We start from the raw sequence: 20,570 nt of genomic DNA on the forward strand, positions 1-20,570 counted from the left end.
TGGGGAGGTCCAGTTCGATGATGCGCTCTCAATATCTCTGGTGGCGCATCCTTCAGCGTGGGGAACCACTGTGGCAGCGATATATTGTAAAGCATTAGAGTTCTCTTTTTGCTCACAAAGCCCATGTACAACAATGTTGTTTTGTCTGCTCTGGTCCTCTTGTTCGTCTAACTTAATCTCCTCTGTTGTTACTCTTTTGGCCAAGGCTTTGGATGGTTGTTCCAGGCACGCGGTATGCACGGTCAGTTTCAGTGAATAATGTGAGCGTTTCTGGTGTCACTCTCTGTTACAAGTTGAGGGTTTCCTTTTGTTACATGCGGCATTTGAAAGGTTCAAGTCCACCCAAAGCAGACTATAGAGTTCATTTCCTCTTTCTTTTTTTTTTTTTCTCCTCCTCAGTCACATTTTGTGTTTGAACATTAAACAACTACATGAAGTCATCTAAAATAATTATCTGTGTAAAATAACAGCCTGTTAAAGTTCAGAGTTCTCAGCTGCTTTTGGTGATTTCTGCTTCTGAACGTCACTGCAGAGTTTCTACACATCAGGTTTTTTTAATCACACGTGTGTGATTTTTATTCTGTTCATTCATATATTCTCACTTTAAGGAATTCTGACCAATTTATTTCATCTCATAATTTCAGTCTAACTGTCACCGACACGTGCACACGGAGTGAACAGGACGAACCGTCAGAACAGTCCAGAGAGAAATAAAGGCAGAGACACAGTTTAGTTTGTGTTGTTTTTCACTCTGCACTTAGCCCCCCCCTCGCAGCCAGCTCATTCACGCACACACAGCACACACACTCACACACACACACATGGCTGCAACGATCGGAATCAGTCCTAATTTTAGACGGCTTTGCTATTTTTTCGACGTCTTTTTCGAAAATTGACCGCTCAAATGACAGCAGGACGGCTCGCTCTAAAACCTTGGTTCTCGCTCCCGTCTGCTCCCGTGAATTTTTAATCCCCTACCATCCCAATCATGTGATAAATAGCAAAGTTGATTCCCACGGGAATCCTGTGACCCGTGGGATTCCCCAAAAAATGTCTCTACTACGAACACACACTCCATACAGTGGTCTCGCGCACACACTGATATCATGTTTTCCGATTGTCTGCTGCGTGGAGAGTGGCGGGAAAAACCGAAGACGCTTTCTCACGAGGTGCGACACAAGATGTGATGTAAATAAGAAAACAAAAAGGCGGCAGTCAGATATTTTGGTTCCGAGCGATGAAAATAAAGAATGTGAACGTTTTAAACCAAAAAAATGCCACTTGTCCGGTCGGACAACGATTCAGAGCTATTACTTGTCTGATCACATTTTACACTTGTCCCGGACAATCGGGCAGGCGTTAATGTCAATGCCTGTTTATCTGTTGACCCATAAATCGACATTGGCAGGGGCGTCGGACTGGGGGGGTAAAGGGTACTATGTACCCAGGGCCCAGAGCATTGGGGGGGGGCCCACAAAAAACTGGCATTAAATACATTTTTGTGTTGCATGTTATTAATGTCCATACAATTCATGTTGTAAAAGAATATAATTAGAATGAATGTATAAATGTTGCAAAACATAATTCTGCTCTAACAATAATATTGAAAGATCTCTGAGGGCCCTTCCACCCCTGCACACACACACACACACACACACATCCCAAACGAGATCTGACAGAAAGAGGAGGTGTTTAGTAGTGCTGAAACAACTAATTGATTTAATCAGTTATTAAAATAGCTGTCAACTAATTTAGTCATCAGTTAGTTGTTAAATAATTTTGTTTTACCACAAATGATTCGTTTCTTCCATATAAATCAACCGTTTCTGCAGGGCGGCTTTGCTTTGAACCTTGAACCAATCGAAGCAGTGATTCGCAGATCGAAGCAGTGCTTCGATCTGGTGCTTTGTTTTATCTCACTTAATCTTAATTTTTCCCCAATAAAACCCCAGAGAGCATATGTCTGAGTAACATTTACCTTTTTATGTTAATCTGACCTGTTATGGTCTTCTCAAACAGTTGATCGATGTATTTTATAACTTAAAAACGGGACCAATGCTAACGCGTTAGCATGTCTATGGCGTTTTCAATGTTGAAGTTAGCATTAAACTGTTGCAGCTGGCATCACATTTGTTTTCTGTATACAATAATAATTCATGGCTCAGCGTTTGTTGTTGTAAAAGAGTCAAATGTATTACAAATTGTAATATTTTATTCATTTATTTGTATTTATATATCAATGATAATAATAATAATAATAATAGAAACAACAACAATAATAGTAATAATAACTAACGGACAAAAAGAATCTGATAAAACAAAACAGAAAAGATTAAACCAACTAACAATGAACATAAATAAATATAGAAATAAGTGTTTCCTGTGAACACCTAGTGACTTTTAAACCTCCACTTCATCCCTGTTTTCTTAAGTTTAATGACAATTTGTTTTGGTCAAACCACATCTAAGCTGTGTTTTTACACAAGAAAAAAAATAAAATGCAGTAAACTGCACATTTGTGTCTTTTTTCAATATAACATATTACACTTTAGTCAGGCCTTTAAAATACTTTCGTGGACTCTTGCTGTAATATGTTGTAAGTGGTTGAGATAGTTGCTGTCGGCATCTAAACCTGATGGAAATCTCTCTGTGGTGTGTCGGTGATGTATGTATGTGCAAAATAAAACTAAACACTACTCCAGGTATGTTTTTGACCAGAATATAACATAACTTTGTTACAAGCTCAAATGTTGATGTTGTGTGATAAAGGCCTTTTAATAATAACTCACTTAAAGAAATAATGGCAAAACTCAGCCCCAACCAGTCCCAGCAGAAGAGTTTTTCCTTCCCACTGTAGCCAAGTGCTTGCTCACAGGGGGTCGTTTTGACCGTTGGGGTTTTACATAATTATTGTATGGCCTTGCCTTACAATATAAAGCGCCTTGGGGCAACTGTTTGTTGTGATTTGGTGCTATATAAAAAAAAAATTGATTGATTGTTTGAAAACTCAAATGTAAGTTTAAAAAAAAAAAACAATTAATCGAAAAAATAATCGACCGATGAACTGATTCGTAAAATAATCGTTAGTTGCAGCCCTGGTGTTTAGGCTGAAATAAAATATGTCTTTCCTAAAAAAAAAAAAAAAAAAAAAAATCAAAGTCCAGATTTAAAAAAAGAAGAGAAAAAAGGACAGGGAAAGAAAACTAAATGAGGGAAATCAGCTGCTAACCAAATTCTTTGAAAAGAGAGGTGAGCTTGAAACTAGCAATATTGAGTTGGGGGGTCTGGGGGACCAAATTGCACCATTGCACCATTTTTCTAGAAAATGGTGCAATTTGGTCCCCCAGACCCCCCAACTCAATATTGCTCCCCCAACTTTAAAAAGGGTTCTGATTCCCAGGTAAGGTATACATGATTTAGACCTGGTTTGACTACGCATTAGAAATTTGGTGCTTGCGTTAATAAAAAAAAGAACATAATGGTGGGGGGGATCCAGAACAAAGTCTAAAACCAAGACCTAGTCTTTGGTTCTGAACTAAGCTGAAGTTCCTGAACCAAACCCCCAAATTTTAATGGAGATTTGCCCACTTTCACCCACCAGGAAATAGTGTGGTGATTTTGAAGATGGAAACGGGAATCATTTCCAGCCCGAGCAGGATCCATACAAGGATATTGCTGCAATTTTAAAATGTCCTTTGGGGCCTGTGTTGATATGATTCAGAGTTAGTTTTATTTTCTATCAATATCAGTCAAAAATATCACAGATTTGAGGGCTTCAAATACAGATTTCTTTGGAAAAAAAAAAAAATCACCAAATGTGAACCAGTGGGTGAAATATGTTGAAACATGAGTCTTACAGCATTTACTCTGCTGTGGAAACATCAAAAATGTGTCATTTTTAATGTGGTTCATGATTCATAGGATTGCTGCGTGACCTTCACCCACTTGCCTCAATTGGGATAATGGACGTCTTCAAACTTAGTGCACATAAACAATGTCAAATGTGTATGTGCTGTCTTTAATTCTGATGTGTGCCATTATTATGGTAAACAAGTAATAATTGTGGGCTAATTGCTGTCTGAGGTAACTGGAGTGTAAACAGAATTTCTCCACTGTGAGATCAATAAAGTATATCTCATCTAATCTAATTCCATTTTATATTTCATGTGTTCCTCTGAAAATGGTCGTCCCTGGTGCTTTATATACAGCATGTTGTTAATATTTATTACACTTCAGCTCATAAAATGCAGGACTGGTTTCAAATAGCAAATGGAATAATGGGAGCAAATAGAATGTCAGTAGTTTTTCAAGGTAAGCGTTGCTTCCTGTTCTATGTCCTGAATCACTGCAGTGGCTGCTGTCTTAAGGTGCACTGACACTTGCATGATTGATTCACACACTTACACGCCCTGTGTTGTGCAGGAGAGTAAACGCATCTTAAATGGGTGTAGACTGAACGTGAGAGGGGCGCCAGCACATGCAATTGCACAAAGATGATTTTGAAATGTTAAAAAAATCCTTCACCTATAAATGTGCTATGTGGCGTGATCTTCTCACCAACACGACGTTCAGCTCCTCAAGTGGAGTAAAGAAGTGAACAGAGCAAGTGGTTGCGTCAGCGAATCGCATCAGATCGCATCTCATCTGAAGGATTATAACAAGATGTTATATCTGTTATAAACATACTTTCACAGCTGTACACAAGAAGAAAAGAACATGCAACTGTTTTACCAAGACATGACAATGTAAACATGACAAATAATTATCTTTTTTAGATGGCTCCATATGCTTTCTCCAGCTCATTCAGCACATGCGCAATCAGCACTGCTGGAGCGGCACTCTGTGATTCAGGAGCGATTAGAGCCATTTACAACAGACAACTCGCAGAGAAAATGATTAATCCTCTACAGAATAATTACTTTATATAAGCAGCACCCAGTGCAGCGCGCATGTCAGGTGGTGGAGCAAAGCATAGCGTCTAGCTGGGATCACAGTGGGTGGGATCATCATGACAGTGTGCGTGCATCAAAGTCATGCAAGTGTCAGCGCAGGTTTAGACCAGGACTAAAAGGCATAAACCGCCTCAAAGAGGTGGTCTGAATTTTAGACCTTCGTACTAGTTAGTTAGGTCTAACTTACCTAGTCTGTCCCCAGAGCACACCATGTTTAGGTTTTGATCAAAGTTTGAGTAGTAAACTGTAGTCTCGGCCAATCTCCCATTGTACTGCTTCATAAAACCTGGTCCTGATGAGCAGGTACTGGGACAGCTACCAAAACACATCAGCTTAGCCCATGGCTTCATGTACTGTTCACGAAGACGACCTTTTTTTTTTAAGGATATTGGACTGTCTGGACACAGACTGAAAAAATAAGATGTGGCTGAAGAAGTGGAAAAGCAGCCTGCGGGTGATTAGTCTTTTAGTCTTTGCTGTTTTCTCCACCAGCCTGCAGATGTGTTAGCAGTGCAGCTCAAAGGACCCAGGATGAGTTTGACTATGATGGACCATCCATGAAAACACAAGTCCCTGGGCCGCGATCACAGGTCAGAGTGCCTCACAGCAGAGAGTAGACCTCCTTCAGTCACACTGTTTTATTGACTTTAAGTTTCTCTGTGCAGGAACTAACAAAACAGCTGGGAAACATTCAGGTAAGATGATAAAGATCTGAACTTTTGCAACTTTATTACTGAATAGCAGCTGTAAGAGGAGACCAGATCAGACACAGACATGAAACTCTTGAAGTTGACCTCATTGCATTGGTTGAACCATAGCATTGCCACTGTACCTTTGAGCAGGTATAACTTTCTGTTGATCAATAAAAATAAAAGGTCTAATGCGCTGTTCGGGCACTGGTTTTGTTCTTGGTACTGGGCTCGGCTCCTGAGATGATTACTCTGAACACTCTGTTTGTCTTGTTGCTAAGGCTGATTGCACTGTTACATTATATTAAGTCTTTGAACCGAGAGCTTGGTAGGCTGATGCCCCCAAACAGCTTTGTAATGAGCACACGGTGGACACGATTGCAAGCCGAGGTGCAGGGACCTGACAGACTGAGGAGTCCTAAGGCCAGTTGGGTTACATGGTGTTCCGCTAACAGACTCCAGGACTGAAGCAAGCTGTAGCAGCAGCGTGTTTACTAACTAGGCAGTGTCAGTCCATTACCGGAGAACCCCCGAGTGCTCCACATGACGCGTTCAAAGTGTCTCCACAAAAACTACCTGTGCAAATCCAGCACGTTGAAACACTTTAACACTTATTTGCAAAAGCTGAAGGAAAAACTGTTTATTCCACAAATAGATACTTTGATGGTTTTAATTATGGATGCCTTGATTTGACCTCCCTGAGCCTGGTTCTGCTGGAGGTTTCTTCCTGTTAAAAGGGAGTTTTTCCTTCCCACTGTAGCCAAGTGCTTGCTCACAGGGGGTCGTTTTGACCGTTGGGGTTTTACATAATTATTGTATGGCCTTGCCTTACAATATAAAGCGCCTTGGGGCAACTGTTTGTTGTGATTTGGCGCTATATAAAAAAATTGATTGATTGATTGATTGATCTCAGAGATCTTTATCGGGCTCTATATTGAGCTCATGCCTTCCTCTGATTGGACAGGAGTGTGTGTTACTACCTTCTGTCACGGTTCTGCGCACTCGTCCCGTTACGGTTTTGCAGCGGTGTTATGGTTTCTCTTTCACCGCCCGTGTTGTCCTCACATTACTTGGCACCCTGGAGTTTAGCACTGAAAAGTTCCTGAGACAAAAACAATAGTTAAACTGTAATTCATGGTTTTCATCAAGGTTTTAATGTTTAAAGAGCATATGTAAAAATTAAATAATTATTAAAGGAGTCATATTAAGCAGAATCATTTTTATTTACTTTTCACATTTCAATATGTTTGATGTTCAGTCTCTCCAAAGTCCCACAACGAGTGTTTTTACAGACATTCGCCTGATTTAACCAGAATTTAGTCCTGTGACACAACTCACTCACTCACTCACTCACTCACTCACCTACCTTCAAGTGCTTACTGGAGCCTGTCCCAGCAGTCACAGGGCCTGAGGCGGGGTCCACCCTGGACAGGACATCAGTCTGTCACAGGGACACATACAGGACAGACACAATCACGCCTACAGACCATTTAAAGTTTCCAGTCCACCTGACCTGCATGTCTTTGTGTGGAAGCCCCAGAGGGAACCCACACAAACACGGGGAGAACATGCAAATTCCCCTGATATGCAGAGTGAAAACTGCTACATCACACAACAATATCAACTACTTAACTGAGGTGATGAAAATATATTAAAATATACTTTGTAGTGCTCGCTGTGTTTATAAAGTAGCATTTTTACAAAGTTCATAGTTTACACCGTTTATGCAGTGAAATAATTCTGGAATAGTTTTTAACCCTCTGAGCCACAATGATGCACCCCCATATCATGACCATCATTTCCTCATGCTTCTCTGAACAGACCAAAGACAGAATGTCACAGAAACTTCATTTGGCCACTTTCTGAAATATGCGTTTGGTTCAGTTCTTTACTCACAGCCAATCCAACAGGGTGGAGAAGGTCACATGGTCAAAGCTTCTCTGCTCCAGCAGAGTGCGTAGACTTTATATTTGTAGTCTTCTATTAACAGATTATTAACTGAGCAAGCGAGGTTAAGAAATCGTTTATTATATGGGTGTTTATTACAGATACAGATGCTTTGAGTTATCATTGTAACAAAGTACAACGGAAGTTAAGGTGCAGCCTTTCAATGCAGATATAAACCTGAGTAAACCACACGCAGACTTGAAAGGTTTGGAGAAGAAAGAACATTAACATAAAATTTAACAGAATGAAAGAGGTATGTCCAGAGTGCAAAATAGAAAAAAAAAAAGAATGTAGTAGCAAAAAAGAGATTACATATAAAAAAAAAGAGAGAAAAGTATATACAAAACTGTGGATATTTCATTCGCAGTGGATATTTGCACATAAACAAATATTTCCCTCATTTCAGGTGTGTCATGTGACCTGGCTGTTTAGTTCCATTCAAAGCTCTAACAGCAGTTGTGTAGAAACTGTTTTTCAGTCTTTGTTCTTGCTTTAATGGTTCCGTACCATCTGCCTGATGGCAGCAGCTCAAACAGAGTGTCCAGGGTGGGACGAGTCCTTCAGGATGGTGTTGGCTCTCCTGAGATAGTCAGAACCATGAAGGTCCCCCAGTGTGGGTAGAGGGCACTCAGTGATCTTCTCTGGAGCTCTTTCCCATTTGGCCCCGTGCAGCTGATAAACTACGTCCAGAGGCAGTCTGTGAGGATGCTCTCCATGGTACAGCAGGAAAAAGACACCAGACATCTCTGGTTGATGTTATTTTTCCTGAGGATTCTCAGAAAGTGGAGTCTTTGCTGTGCCTTCTTTACCAAGTGTGTGGTGTTCCTGTCCCAGGTCAGTTTCTCTTCTATGTTGACTCCCAGGAAACAGAAGTCCCTGACCCTTTCCACACAGCCCCCCCCATGATAACGATTAGCTCCTTGGTTTTGGATTGTGTTCAGGAGCAGGTTATTTTCTCTACACCACACCGTCAGCTGTTCCACCTCCTGGTAGGCAGACTCATCTCCTCCAGTGATACAGCCGACCACTGTGGTGTCATCTGTATACTTAATGAAGGTGTTGCTGGTGTGGAGGGGGTACAGTCAGAGGTGTAGAGGGTGAAAAGCAGTGAGCTCAGCACACAGCCTTGAGGGGAACCGGTGCTGAGTGTGAGAGCTGTGGATATGTGGGGGCCAATCCTGACTCTCTTTGAGCCATCTGACAGAAAGTCCTTAATCCAAAGACATGTGGAATGAGGTAGACCGAGGTTCAGTCGATTCCTCACGAGGCCATAGGGGAGGATGGTGTTGAAAGCTGAACCATAATCCCCAAGAGAAGATGGGCATAGTTTCCATTTGTAATTTATTTTCATTTATATAGCACCAAATCGCAACAAAGTTGCCTCAAGGTGCTTCATACAAGTAAGGTCTAACCTTATCAACCCCCAGTGCAGCAGTGGTAAGGAAAACTCCCTTTGATGAATTGAGGAAGAAACCTCAAGCAGACCAGAATCAAAGGGGTGACCCTCTGCTTGGGCCATGTTACAGACACACATTACAAAATGAATACACAGGAAATTCTGGGAGTCCATGCTGGTGCACAGGACAGGAGGGTTTCAGGAACAGACACCACAACCATCCCTGGATGGAGCCGCACCTCAAACAGGGAGAAAAAACAGAATCAGGCATCAGAAAGACAAGAAATACAGTATAATTTGTCAGCATTAAACAACAAGATAAACGGAAGAAATACTGCTAACGTGATCACCAGCCACTAGCCCTTCGCATCACATTCCCATACAAAATACAGAATTTATGAATTGTGTATATGCACATGGAGCTGAGATTGCTTTTTATTTTCAATGTGCTTATAGTACAGTGACAATAAAGATATTGTCATGCTTGGCCCCAGCTCGGGGTTTAGGTCCTGATTTTGGCTCTAGGTCTTATATGGTTTTCTGGTTTTAGTTTTCATATGTTTATACTTTCTCCTGTAAATCTCAGTTTGGTTCTGTTTATTGCTTTGCTTACTAGGTCGTCACTGGTTCCATTCTTTGTCTTGTTTTGTTTTGCATTTATTTATTCTATAGTTGGTTTTTGTATTTGTTTTGTCATGGCCCTTTAGGTTTCTTTAGTCTTAGTTTAGTTTTTGTTGCATATGCTTAGAGTTTTTCGTTATTATTTATCTTTGATGTTGCTTATCAGTTTACATTCCATTTGTCATTTATTGTATTATTCAGTTGTCACCGGTTGTGTTTTCTGTTCAATCAATAGTTTGTTTAGCCATTTTTATTGTACCAGTTCCATTGTAGTTTTAGTTATAATTTTCTTGTTTTTCCCTTTTGATTTGTCACTTTCACTCTTAGGTTTGCCCCTTTTTTGTTCACATTTATTAGCTGAACACATTATGTTTCTCAGTTAGTTTTTCTGTCACACTTCTCTTGTTTTGCACCACTTTGTTTTGCCCTCTCTCACTCTCTTGCCTTTCTTCTCTCTTCTTTGTTCACTTCACCACACCTCTTTCCAGAACTTTCCACACACCTGCTTCACATCACCCTGATCAGTTTGCTCCTCATTAAAACCCTCACAGTTCCACAGCTCACACTGCCCGATTGTTGACTCTGCTCACTTTCTCACCTTTTGTTCTCATCCTGTTTGCTCTTCTGTGTTTTTTGACCTTGCTTGTGAACTCTGACCTCCGCCTTGCCGTTCCCCTGTACTCAGCCTGTTTTTTGACTCTGCCTCTGTTTTGCCTGTATTACTCCTTGACGCTGTTTGTATGAACTTTGCTCGTTTCTGGACCCTGACCCAGCCTGCACCATGTCTGATACCTCTGCCAGTAAGTTTGACTACCTGTGTACCGAACCCTGTGCCTGGTCTTCAGATAAAGCTTTTTATTAATCTTAAACCCAGGTTACACATAGACAGTTTTGTCAGCGGGTAGTACGTAAACCGAAGTTCGCGGTAGTTCCGGCTGTTTTCGCGGTGGAAAGGGGCGGCGCATTTCGCTGGCGTTTTGAGCGCCGTACTAGCCGCAAATACGCGGATAAAACGCCACTAAATCCGTCGAATAAAGCGGCGTTTTGACGCCGTAGCATCTGGCACACGTCAGGCAACGGGGGTTAATACCCAGTTCTATCCTTTACAATCGCAGGTTAAGACGCGCGTGAGAATGGCGGTGTTCTGCTGCCACCGATAATGCCCTGTGTACCGCTGGATTTATCCAGGCAAATCCTGCGTTACACCAGGAACTTTTGCATATAGGTACCGCCCCCAGAGTATAATAGGCTGAAGCAGCTATCACTGCAGGGGGAGGGAGCTCATCTCTCAGCCTTTTCTTTTCCTCTCCTTTTCCCCTCCTCAACGTGTTGTTCGTCTCCACCACAGGGCTACCCTCTGCTTCTGAACCAGACCTCTTGGTAAGTCCTTGCTGCTGCCAATTTTCTTTTAGGAGGCATACTGGAGCGTCTCTGCAAAAATATCTGGAGCTGACCGCGAGTGAGAGGCCTGCATGCAACGCGCTAGCGTTTTTATACTGACCGCCGCCTATCAGCCGTTTGGAACACCGTTAACCGGGAGGTGGCGTTTAGAACGGCGTACTGTCCGCTAGCGCTGCTGTTTTGTCTTCATCTGTCGCCGGTTAAAACGCCTTTGAGGACGCTGATGTGGGCTCTATCGCCGTTTTACATGCCGTTGGTTAGGGATACAACGCCGGCCGCCAATTACAGCGGTGTAAACTGCAGCACTACAGGAAGGGGCAGGATGAAACGGCGATTAAAAAGTATCAAACGGCGTTGTTCGCGTTGTCTCCGTTGTCATGCGAATTCTCCAGGAGCGCTCCCGGAATTATTCGACATGTTGAATAATTTTTTCGACGATTCCCGGTAAAGCCGGAACTAAGCCACGCCCCCTAGTGCCGGCATTAACAACGGCATGTGATCCTTAAGATGGCCAAAAACTCTTCCGGGACGCTTCCGGGAGCTCTTACCGTCTATGTGTAAATGGGGCTTAAGCCAACCACGCCTGTGGGTCTGCATTGGTCTCCTCCCACCACCAGTCCTGAGAGATATATGCTACACTTGCTTAAGTTGGTATTTTTATGATATCTGGGGCAATGCAGCTGCAGTGCTGGCAACCAATTTCTCACATCAACTGAGGTGTGCAGCGTTGTCATCAACAACAACGCTGGTTGGCTCTCACTGCGGTATTGTATCACTTCCTGTTCCGGAGCACAGCGGTGTTTTTCTGTATCTGTTAGCTGTTTAATCTGCGCAGTTAGATTGATCTAGTTATCTAGATTACGATTTGTTTCCCAGTGTAATCTTTACGTGCCTTAACTAAAGCACTCCTTCTGCTGAATCACCTCTAAATTATTTACACATTATTCACTTTGCGTGTTTTTAGGAATCCGCTAGCTTAGCGTAGCTACTAGCTCTTAGCCGATTTAGCATGGCGGCTTCTCCTGTCTCTCCCGCACTTTTCTGCTCTGGGTGTGAAATGTTTAGTTATTCCTCGGCCTCCTTTAGCAGTAATGGTACTTGTAATAAGTGTAGCTTATTCGTAGCTTTGGAGACCAGGCTGGGCGAATTGGAGACTCGGCTCCGCACCGTGGAAAATTCTACAGCTAGCCAGGCCCCTGTAGTCGGTGCGGACCAAGGTAGCTTAGCCGCCGTTAGTTCCCCCCTGGCAGATCCCGAGCAGTCGGGAAAGCAGGCTGACTGGGTGACTGTGAGGAGGAAGCGTAGCCCTAAACAGAAGCCCCGTGTACACCGCCAACCCGTTCACATCTCTAACCGTTTTTCCCCACTCGACAACACACCCACCGAGGATCAAACTCTGGTTATTGCCGACTCTGTTTTGAGAAATGTGAAGTTAGCGACACCAGCAACCATAGTCAATTGTCTTCCGGGGGCCAGAGCAGGCGACATTGAAGGAAATTTGGTAAGATTGTAATTCACGTCGGCAGTAATGACACCCGGTTACGCCAATCGGAGGTCACTAAAATTAACATTAAATCGGTGTGTAACTTTGCAAAAACAATGTCGGACTCTGTAGTTTTCTCTGGGCCCCTCCCCAATCGGACCGGGAGTGACATGTTTAGCCGCATGTTCTCCTTGAATTGCTGGCTGTCTGAGTGGTGTCCAAAAAAATGAGGTGGGCTTCATAGATAATTGGCAAAGCTTCTGGGGAAAACCTGGTCTTGTTAGGAGAGACGGCATCCATCCCACTTTGGATGGAGCAGCTCTCATTTCTAGAAATCTGGCCAATTTTCTTAAATCCTCCAAACTGTGACTATCCAGGGTTGGGACCAGGAAGCAGAGTTGTAGTCTTACACACCTCTCTGCAGCTTCTCTCCCCCTGCCATCCCCTCATTACCCCATCCCCGTAGAGACGGTGCCTGCTCCCAGACCACCAATAACCAGCAAAAATCTATTTAAGCATAAAAATTCAAAAAGAAAAAATAATATAGCACCTTCAACTGCACCACAGACTAAACAGTTAAATGTGGTCTATTAAACATTAGGTCTCTCTCTTCTAAGTCCCTGTTGGTAAATGATATAATAATTGATCAACATATTGATTTATTCTGCCTAACAGAAACCTGGTTACAGCAGGATGAATATGTTAGTTTAAATGAGTCAACACCCCCGAGTCACACTAACTGTCAGAATGCTCGTAGCACGGGCCGGGGCGGAGGATTAGCAGCAATCTTCCATTCCAGCTTATTAATTAATCAAAAACCCAGACAGAGCTTTAATTCATTTGAAAGCTTGTCTCTTAGTCTTGTCCATCCAAATTGGAAAACTCCCTTCTGTCTGATCATTTCTTAATAACATTTACATTTACTCTGATGGACTACCCAGCAGTGGGGAATAAGTTTCATTACACTAGAAGTCTTTCAGAAAGCGCTGTAACTAGGTTTAAGGATATGATTCCTTCTTTATGTTCTCTAATGCCATATACCAACACAGTGCAGAGTAGCTACCTAAACTCTGTAAGGGAGATAGAGTATCTCGTCAATAGTTTTACATCCTCATTGAAGACAACTTTGGATGCTGTAGCTCCTCTGAAAAAGAGAGCTTTAAATCAGAAGTGTCTGACTCCGTGGTATAACTCACAAACTCGTAGCTTAAAGCAGATAACCCGTAAGTCGGAGAGGAAATGGCGTCTCACTAATTTAGAAGATCTTCACTTAGCCTGGAAAAAGAGTCTGTTGCTCTATAAAAAAGCCCTCCTGTAAAGCTAGGACATCTTTCTACTCATCACTAATTGAAGAAAATAAGAACAACCCCAGGTTTCTTTTCAGCACTGTAGCCAGGCTGACAAAGAGTCAGAGCTCTATTGAGCTGAGTATTCCATTAACTTTAACTAGTAATGACTTCATGACTTTCTTTGCTAACAAAATTTTAACTATTAGAGAAAAAATTACTCATAACCATCCCAAAGACGTATCGTTATCTTTGGCTGCTTTCAGTGATGCCGGTATTTGGTTAGACTCTTCTCTCCGATTGTTCTGTCTGAGTTATTTTCATTAGTTACTTCATCCAAACCATCAACATGTTTATTAGACCCCATTCCTACCAGGCTGCTCAAGGAAGCCCTACCATTATTTAATGCTTCGATCTTAAATATGATCAATCTATCTTTGTTAGTTGGCTATGTACCACAGGCTTTTAAGGTGGCAGTAATTAAACCATTACTTAAAAAGCCATCACTTGACCCAGCTATCTTAGCTAATTATAGGCCAATCTCCAACCTTCCTTTTCTCTCAAAAATTCTTGAAAGGGTAGTTGTAAAACAGCTAACTGATCATCTGCAGAGGAATGGTCTATTTGAAGAGTTTCAGTCAGGTTTAGAATTCATCATAGTACAGAAATAGCATTAGTGAAGGTTACAAATGATCTTCTTATGGCCTCGGACAGTGGACTCATCTCTGTGCTTGTTCTGTTAGACCTCAGTGCTGCTTTTGATACTGTTGACCATAAAATTTTATTACAGAGATTAGAGCATGCCATAGGTATTAAAGGCACTGCGCTGCGGTGGTTTGAATCATATTTGTCTAATAGATTACAATTTGTTCATGTAAATGGGGAATCTTCTTCACAGACTAAAGTTAATTATGGAGTTCCACAAGGTTCTGTGCTAGGACCAATTTTATTCACTTTATACATGCTTCCCTTAGGCAGTATTATTAGATGGTATTGCTTAAATTTTCATTGTTACGCAGATGATACCCAGCTTTATCTATCCATGAAGCCAGAGGACACACACCAATTAGCTAAACTGCAGGATTGTCTTACAGACATAAAGACATGGATGACCTCTAATTTCCTGCTTTTAAACTCAGATAAAACTGAAGTTATTGTACTTGGCCCCACAAATCTTAGAAACATGGTGTCTAACCAGATCCTTACTCTGGATGGCATTACCCTGACCTCTAGTAATACTGTGAGAAATCTTGGAGTCATTTTTGATCAGGATATGTCATTCAAAGCGCATATTAAACAAATATGTAGGACTGCTTTTTTGCATTTACGCAATATTTCTAAAATCAGAAAGGTCTTGTCTCAGAGTGATGCTGAAAAACTAATTCATGCATTTATTTCCTCTAGGCTGGACTATTGTAATTCATTATTATCAGGTTGTCCTAAAAGTTCCCTAAAAAGCCTTCAGTTAATTCAAAATGCTGCAGCTAGAGTACTGACGGGGACTAGAAGGAGAGAGCATATCTCACCCATATTGGCCTGTCTTCATTGGCTTCCTGTTAATTCTAGAATAGAATTTAAAATTCTTCTTCTTACTTATAAGGTTTTGAATAATCAGGTCCCATCTTATCTTAGGGACCTCGTTGTACCATATCACCCCAATAGAGCGCTTCACTCTCAGACTGCAGGCTTACTTGTAGTTCCTAGGGTTTGTAAGAGTAGAATGGGAGGCAGAGCCTTCAGCTTTCAGGCTCCTCTCCTGTGGAACCAGCTCCCAATTCAGATCAGGGAGACAGACACCCTCTCTACTTTTAAGATTAGGCTTAAAACTTTCCTTTTTGCTAAAGCTTATAGTTAGGGCTGGATCAGGTGACCCTGAACCATCCCTTAGTTATGCTGCTATAGACGTAGACTGCTGGGGGGTTCCCATGATGCACTGTTTCTTTCTCTTTTTGCTCTGTATGCACCACTCTGCATTTAATCATTAGTGATTGATCTCTGCTCCCCTCCACAGCATGTCTTTTTCCTGGTTCTCTCCCTCAGCCCCAACCAGTCCCAGCAGAAGACTGCCCCTCCCTGAGCCTGGTTCTGCTGGAGGTTTCTTCCTGTTAAAAGGGAGTTTTTCCTTCCCACTGTAGCCAAGTGCTTGCTCACAGGGGGTCGTTTTGACCGTTGGGGTTTTACATAATTATTGTATGGCCTTGCCTTACAATATAAAGCGCCTTGGGGCAACTGTTTGTTGTGATTTGGCGCTATATAAAAAAAAAAAAAAAAAAAAAAAAAAAAAAAAACACAAAGCGATAACATACTGATGCAGAGGATGAAAGAAATCTGCATCTGCCCTACCATTAATTAATGCTTCGATCTTAAATATGATCAATCTGTCTTTATTAGTTGATTATGTACCACAGGCTTTTAAGGTGGCAGTAATTAAACCATTACTTAAACACAAAACGATAACATAATGATGCAGAGGATGAAAGAAATCAGTTAGAAAATGAGCCCAAATCATTCACAATGGGATGGGAGAAAAACATGGAAACATAAACTTGCTCTGACATGGTTCAGCTAACAGTCACAGCATCATTGGAACTGAAATAACCTTATTTCTGCACACGTAAATATTTGCTCTTTCAACTTAAAAAAAAATGGCCTGTGAGATTCTTCAACGTGGAATTGCCCTGATGATTGTAACATCATCTAAAACAAGAGAAGTCAGAGATTTCTGATGTCCGCCAATCTGGATCCAGATCACCTCCAAAATTTAATGGAGTCTTCTATGACCTAATATGTATCCGGGGTGAGAAACTCTGAAGTAGTTTTAACGTAATCCTACAAAGCCTATATAAAGTGAAATCTTGATCCAGAATCTGGATCTGGATCACCTCCAAAATTTATTGGAGTCTTCCATCGCTTCATATATATCTGTGGTGAAACTTTGGTGAGAATCTGGAAAGTAGTTTTGACGTAATCCTTCAAAGCCTGTATGGGGGATTTTCACATTTCCGGGTTTGGAATGCGCAAGTAAACGTTATCTGTACATCCGAACATCCGGTCAGCTGTCAACAACGGCAGAAACGGCTTCACGGGGTCGCTGCTCTGTGCTGGTCTGCAATTCCCCCAAACAAACACAGCTGTACCTCAGCTTTAGTACCTCAACCACTGCTTCCAGAGTGAGAAAAGTCTCCAAAGAAATGGGTGAGAGTTTAGAACATGACGAGAGCTCTGCTCTGACTGTGAGGAGCTGCTGTGAGACATCGAAGTGCAGAACACGCCATCTTCCAGCTGCAACGACACAACGCGGTGATGCAATCAGCTCCTCAGCCCGGTCGGTTTTATGCGTGTGTGTATGTGTGTACAGTAGTGTTGAGAATAATAGTAGTGCTATGTGACTAAAAAGTTTAATCCAGGTTTTGAGTATATTTCTTATTGTTACATGGGAAACAAGGTACCAGTAGATTCTCACAAATCCAACAAGACCAAGCATTCATGATATGCACACTCTTAAGGCTATGAAATTGGGCTATTAGTAAAAAAAAAAAAAAGTAGAAAAGGGGGCGTTCACAATAATAGTAGTGTAGCATTCAGTCAGTGAGTTGGTCAGTTTTGTGGAACAAACAGGTGTGAATCAGGTGTCCCTATTTAAGGATGAAGCCAGCACCTGTTGAACATGCTTTTCTCTTTGAAAGCCTGAGGAAAATGGGACGTTCAAGACATTGTTCAGAAGAACAGTGTAGTTTGATTAAAAAGTTGATTGGAGAGGGGAAAACGTATACACAGGTGCAAAAAATTATAGGCTGTTCATCTACAATGATCTCCAGTGCTTTAAAATGGACAAAAAAATCAGAGACGCGTGGAAGAAAACGGAAAACAACCATCAAAATGGATAGAAGAATAACCAGAATGGCAAAGGCTCACCCATTGATCAGCTCCAGGATGATCAAAGACAGTCTGGAGTTACCTGTAAGTGCTGTGACAGTTAGAAGACGCCTGTGTGAAGCTAATTTATTTGCAAGAATCCCCCTCAAGGTCCCTCTGTTAAATAAAAGACATGTGCAGAAGAGGTTTCAACTGGCCTAAAGAGAAATGGAGGAATATTTTGTGGACTGATGAGTAAAATTGTTCTTTTTGGGTCGAAGGGCTGCAGACAGTTTGTGAGACGACCCCCAAACTCTGAATTCAAGCCACAGTTCCCAGTGAAGACAGTGAAGCATGGTGGTGCAAGCATCATGATATGGGCATGTTTCTCCTACTATGGTGTTCAAGAAAAAATCATGAAAAACTGTGGTTATACAACTAAATACTACTTTTGTGATTCACAGGATTGATAAAAAATCAGTTTGGACATAATAGTTTTGAGTTTGTAGTGTCATAACCCGTAAGCTGGAGAGGAAATGGCGTCTCACCTTGAAAAAGACTCTGTTGCTCTATAAAAAAGCCCTCCGTAAAGCTAGGACATCTTACTATTCATCACTAATTGAAGAAAATAAGAACAACCCCAGGTTTCTTTTCAGCACTGTAGCCAGGCTGACAAAGAGTCAGAGCTCTATTGAGCCGAGTATTCCTTTAACTTTAACTAGTAATGACTTCATGACCTTCTTTGCAAATACAATTTTAACTATTAGAGAAAAAATTATTCATAACCATCCCAAAGACATATCTTTATGTTCGACTGCTTTCAGCAATGCTGGTATTTGGTTAGACTTTTTCTCTCCGATTGTTCTGTCTGAGTTATTTTCATTAGTTACTTCCTCCAAACCATCAACATGTCTATTAGACACCATTCCTACCAGGCTGCTCAAGGAAGCCCTACCATTAATTAATGCTTCGATCTTAAATATGATCAATCTGTCTTTATTAGTTGATTATGTACCACAGGCTTTTAAGGTGGCAGTAATTAAACCATTACTTAAAAAGCCATCACTTGACCCAGCTATCTTAGCTAATTATAGGCCAATCTCCAACCTTCCTTTTCTCTCAAAAATTCTTGAAAGGGTAGTTGTAAAACAGCTAACTGATCATCTGCAGAGGAATGGTCTATTATTATCAGGTTGTCCTAAAAGTTCCCTGAAAAGCCTTCAGTTAATTCAAAATGCTGCAGCTAGAGTACTGACAGGGACTAGAAGGAGAGAGCATATCTCACCCATATTGGCCTCTCTTCATTGGCTTCCTGTTAATTCTAGAATAGAATTTAAAATTCTTCTTCTTACTTATAATGTTTTAAATAATCAGGTCCCATCTTATCTTAGGGACCTCATAGTACCATATCACCCCAATAGAGCGCTTCACTCTCAGACTGCAGGCTTATTTGTAGTTCCTAGGGTTTGTAAGAGTAGAATGGGAGGCAGAGCCTTCAGCTTCAGGCTCCTCTCCTGTGGAACCAGCTCCCAATTCAGATCAGGGAGACAGACACCCTCTCTACTTTTAAGATTAGACTTAAAACTTTCCTTTTTGCTAAATCTTATAGTTAGAGCTGGATCAGGTGACCCTGAACCATCCCTTAGTTATGCTGCTATAGACTTAGACTGCTGGGGGTTCCCATGATGCACTGAGTGTTTCTTTCTCTTTTTGCTCTGTATGCACCACTCTGCATTTAATCATTAGTGATTGATCTCTGCTCTCTTCCACAGCATGTCTTTTTCCTGATTCTCTCCCTCAGCCCCAACCAGTCCCAGCAGAAGACTGCCCCTCCCTGAGCCTGGTTCTGCTGGAGGTTTCTTCCTGTTAAAAGGGAGTTTTTCCTTCCCACTGTCGCCAAGTGCTTGCTCACAGGGTCGTTTTGACCGTTGGGGTTTTTCTGTAATTATTGTATGGCTTTTGCCTTACAATATAAAGCGCCTTGGGGCAACTGTTTGTTGTATAAATGTTATATAATGTTATATAAATAAAATTGATTTGATTTTATATATATATATATATATATATATATATATATGAGAGAGAGGGACAGACATGAACACAGACAACAAATAAACAAAATGAATGTAAATATATGTATACACACGTTTTAACAAATAACATAAAAATCCCAACACTCAGCCAGCATGGAATACAGGTACAGTTAGTAATAAGTAAAAAGTAATTAACTAATAATGAATAGTCAAATGAAGTATGATAATAAATAGTAAAATCTGCTCAATTAAAAGTAATATTAACAATAATACACAGTCAGCTGCGAGCCGATCCAGTGAGTGTTGAAGGTCACCGGCCGATGAAGCCAACAGGACGCCTCTGGATCCCCCAGTCAGAGGTGGTCAATGTGGCACAGGAAAGGGAAGTCTGGGGTTCCCTGCTGGAGCTGTTGCCCCATGACCTGCACCCGGAAAAGCGGTTGAAGATGAATGAATGAATGGATTAACAGTAATCCTCTAACAATAGCAAGTAAAGGTAAATATTGAGCCTGTAGAAAACTTCCCTCATTTTCATTATTTTCTCTTGTCTCGTGCAGGTGCTTGGATGCTACAGCAGCTGGAGGCTGAAGTAAAGGAGCTGGTTATGAAGATTTTACCAGCCTTCACGATGACAGGTGGCCAGGACACAAAATCAACTCTTCAAATGAAAATTGTGACTTGTTAGTATTAAGGTTTTTAAAATGTACAATTGTTATTGAAATAATATAAATTAATTCCGTTCAGCTCCGAACCACAGCACAGCTCAGCAAAGGAGATTCTCTAAAAACTCGAGCAATCGCCTGACTTTGATCCTTGTGGAAGGAGCCATTCAGAGACTCAAGGAGTGTCACATCTGGGAACACGCTCTTCCTGTGGCCTCGTCGGGGACAGTCAACCAGCTGTTGAA

The 20,570-nt window shown here is 41.5% G+C and overlaps 1 protein-coding gene across 1 annotated transcript in view; it reads left to right on the forward strand.

The window, feature by feature from the left end:
• LOC117505876 (4-aminobutyrate aminotransferase, mitochondrial-like) overlaps nucleotides 1–20,570 on the forward strand; it is a 170,604-nt gene that overhangs the window by 25,809 nt on the left and 124,225 nt on the right. Inside the window, exons 3-4 of the mRNA XM_034165411.1 lie at nucleotides 5,445–5,542; nucleotides 5,618–5,647. Coding sequence (XP_034021302.1) covers nucleotides 5,445–5,542; nucleotides 5,618–5,647 — 128 coding nt within the window. The remainder of the gene's footprint in view (nucleotides 1–5,444; nucleotides 5,543–5,617; nucleotides 5,648–20,570) is intronic.

The sequence above is a fragment of the Thalassophryne amazonica genome, unplaced genomic scaffold (genome assembly GCF_902500255.1).
Source record: "Thalassophryne amazonica unplaced genomic scaffold, fThaAma1.1, whole genome shotgun sequence".
In the NCBI taxonomy this organism is placed as follows: Eukaryota; Metazoa; Chordata; class Actinopteri; order Batrachoidiformes; family Batrachoididae; genus Thalassophryne; species Thalassophryne amazonica.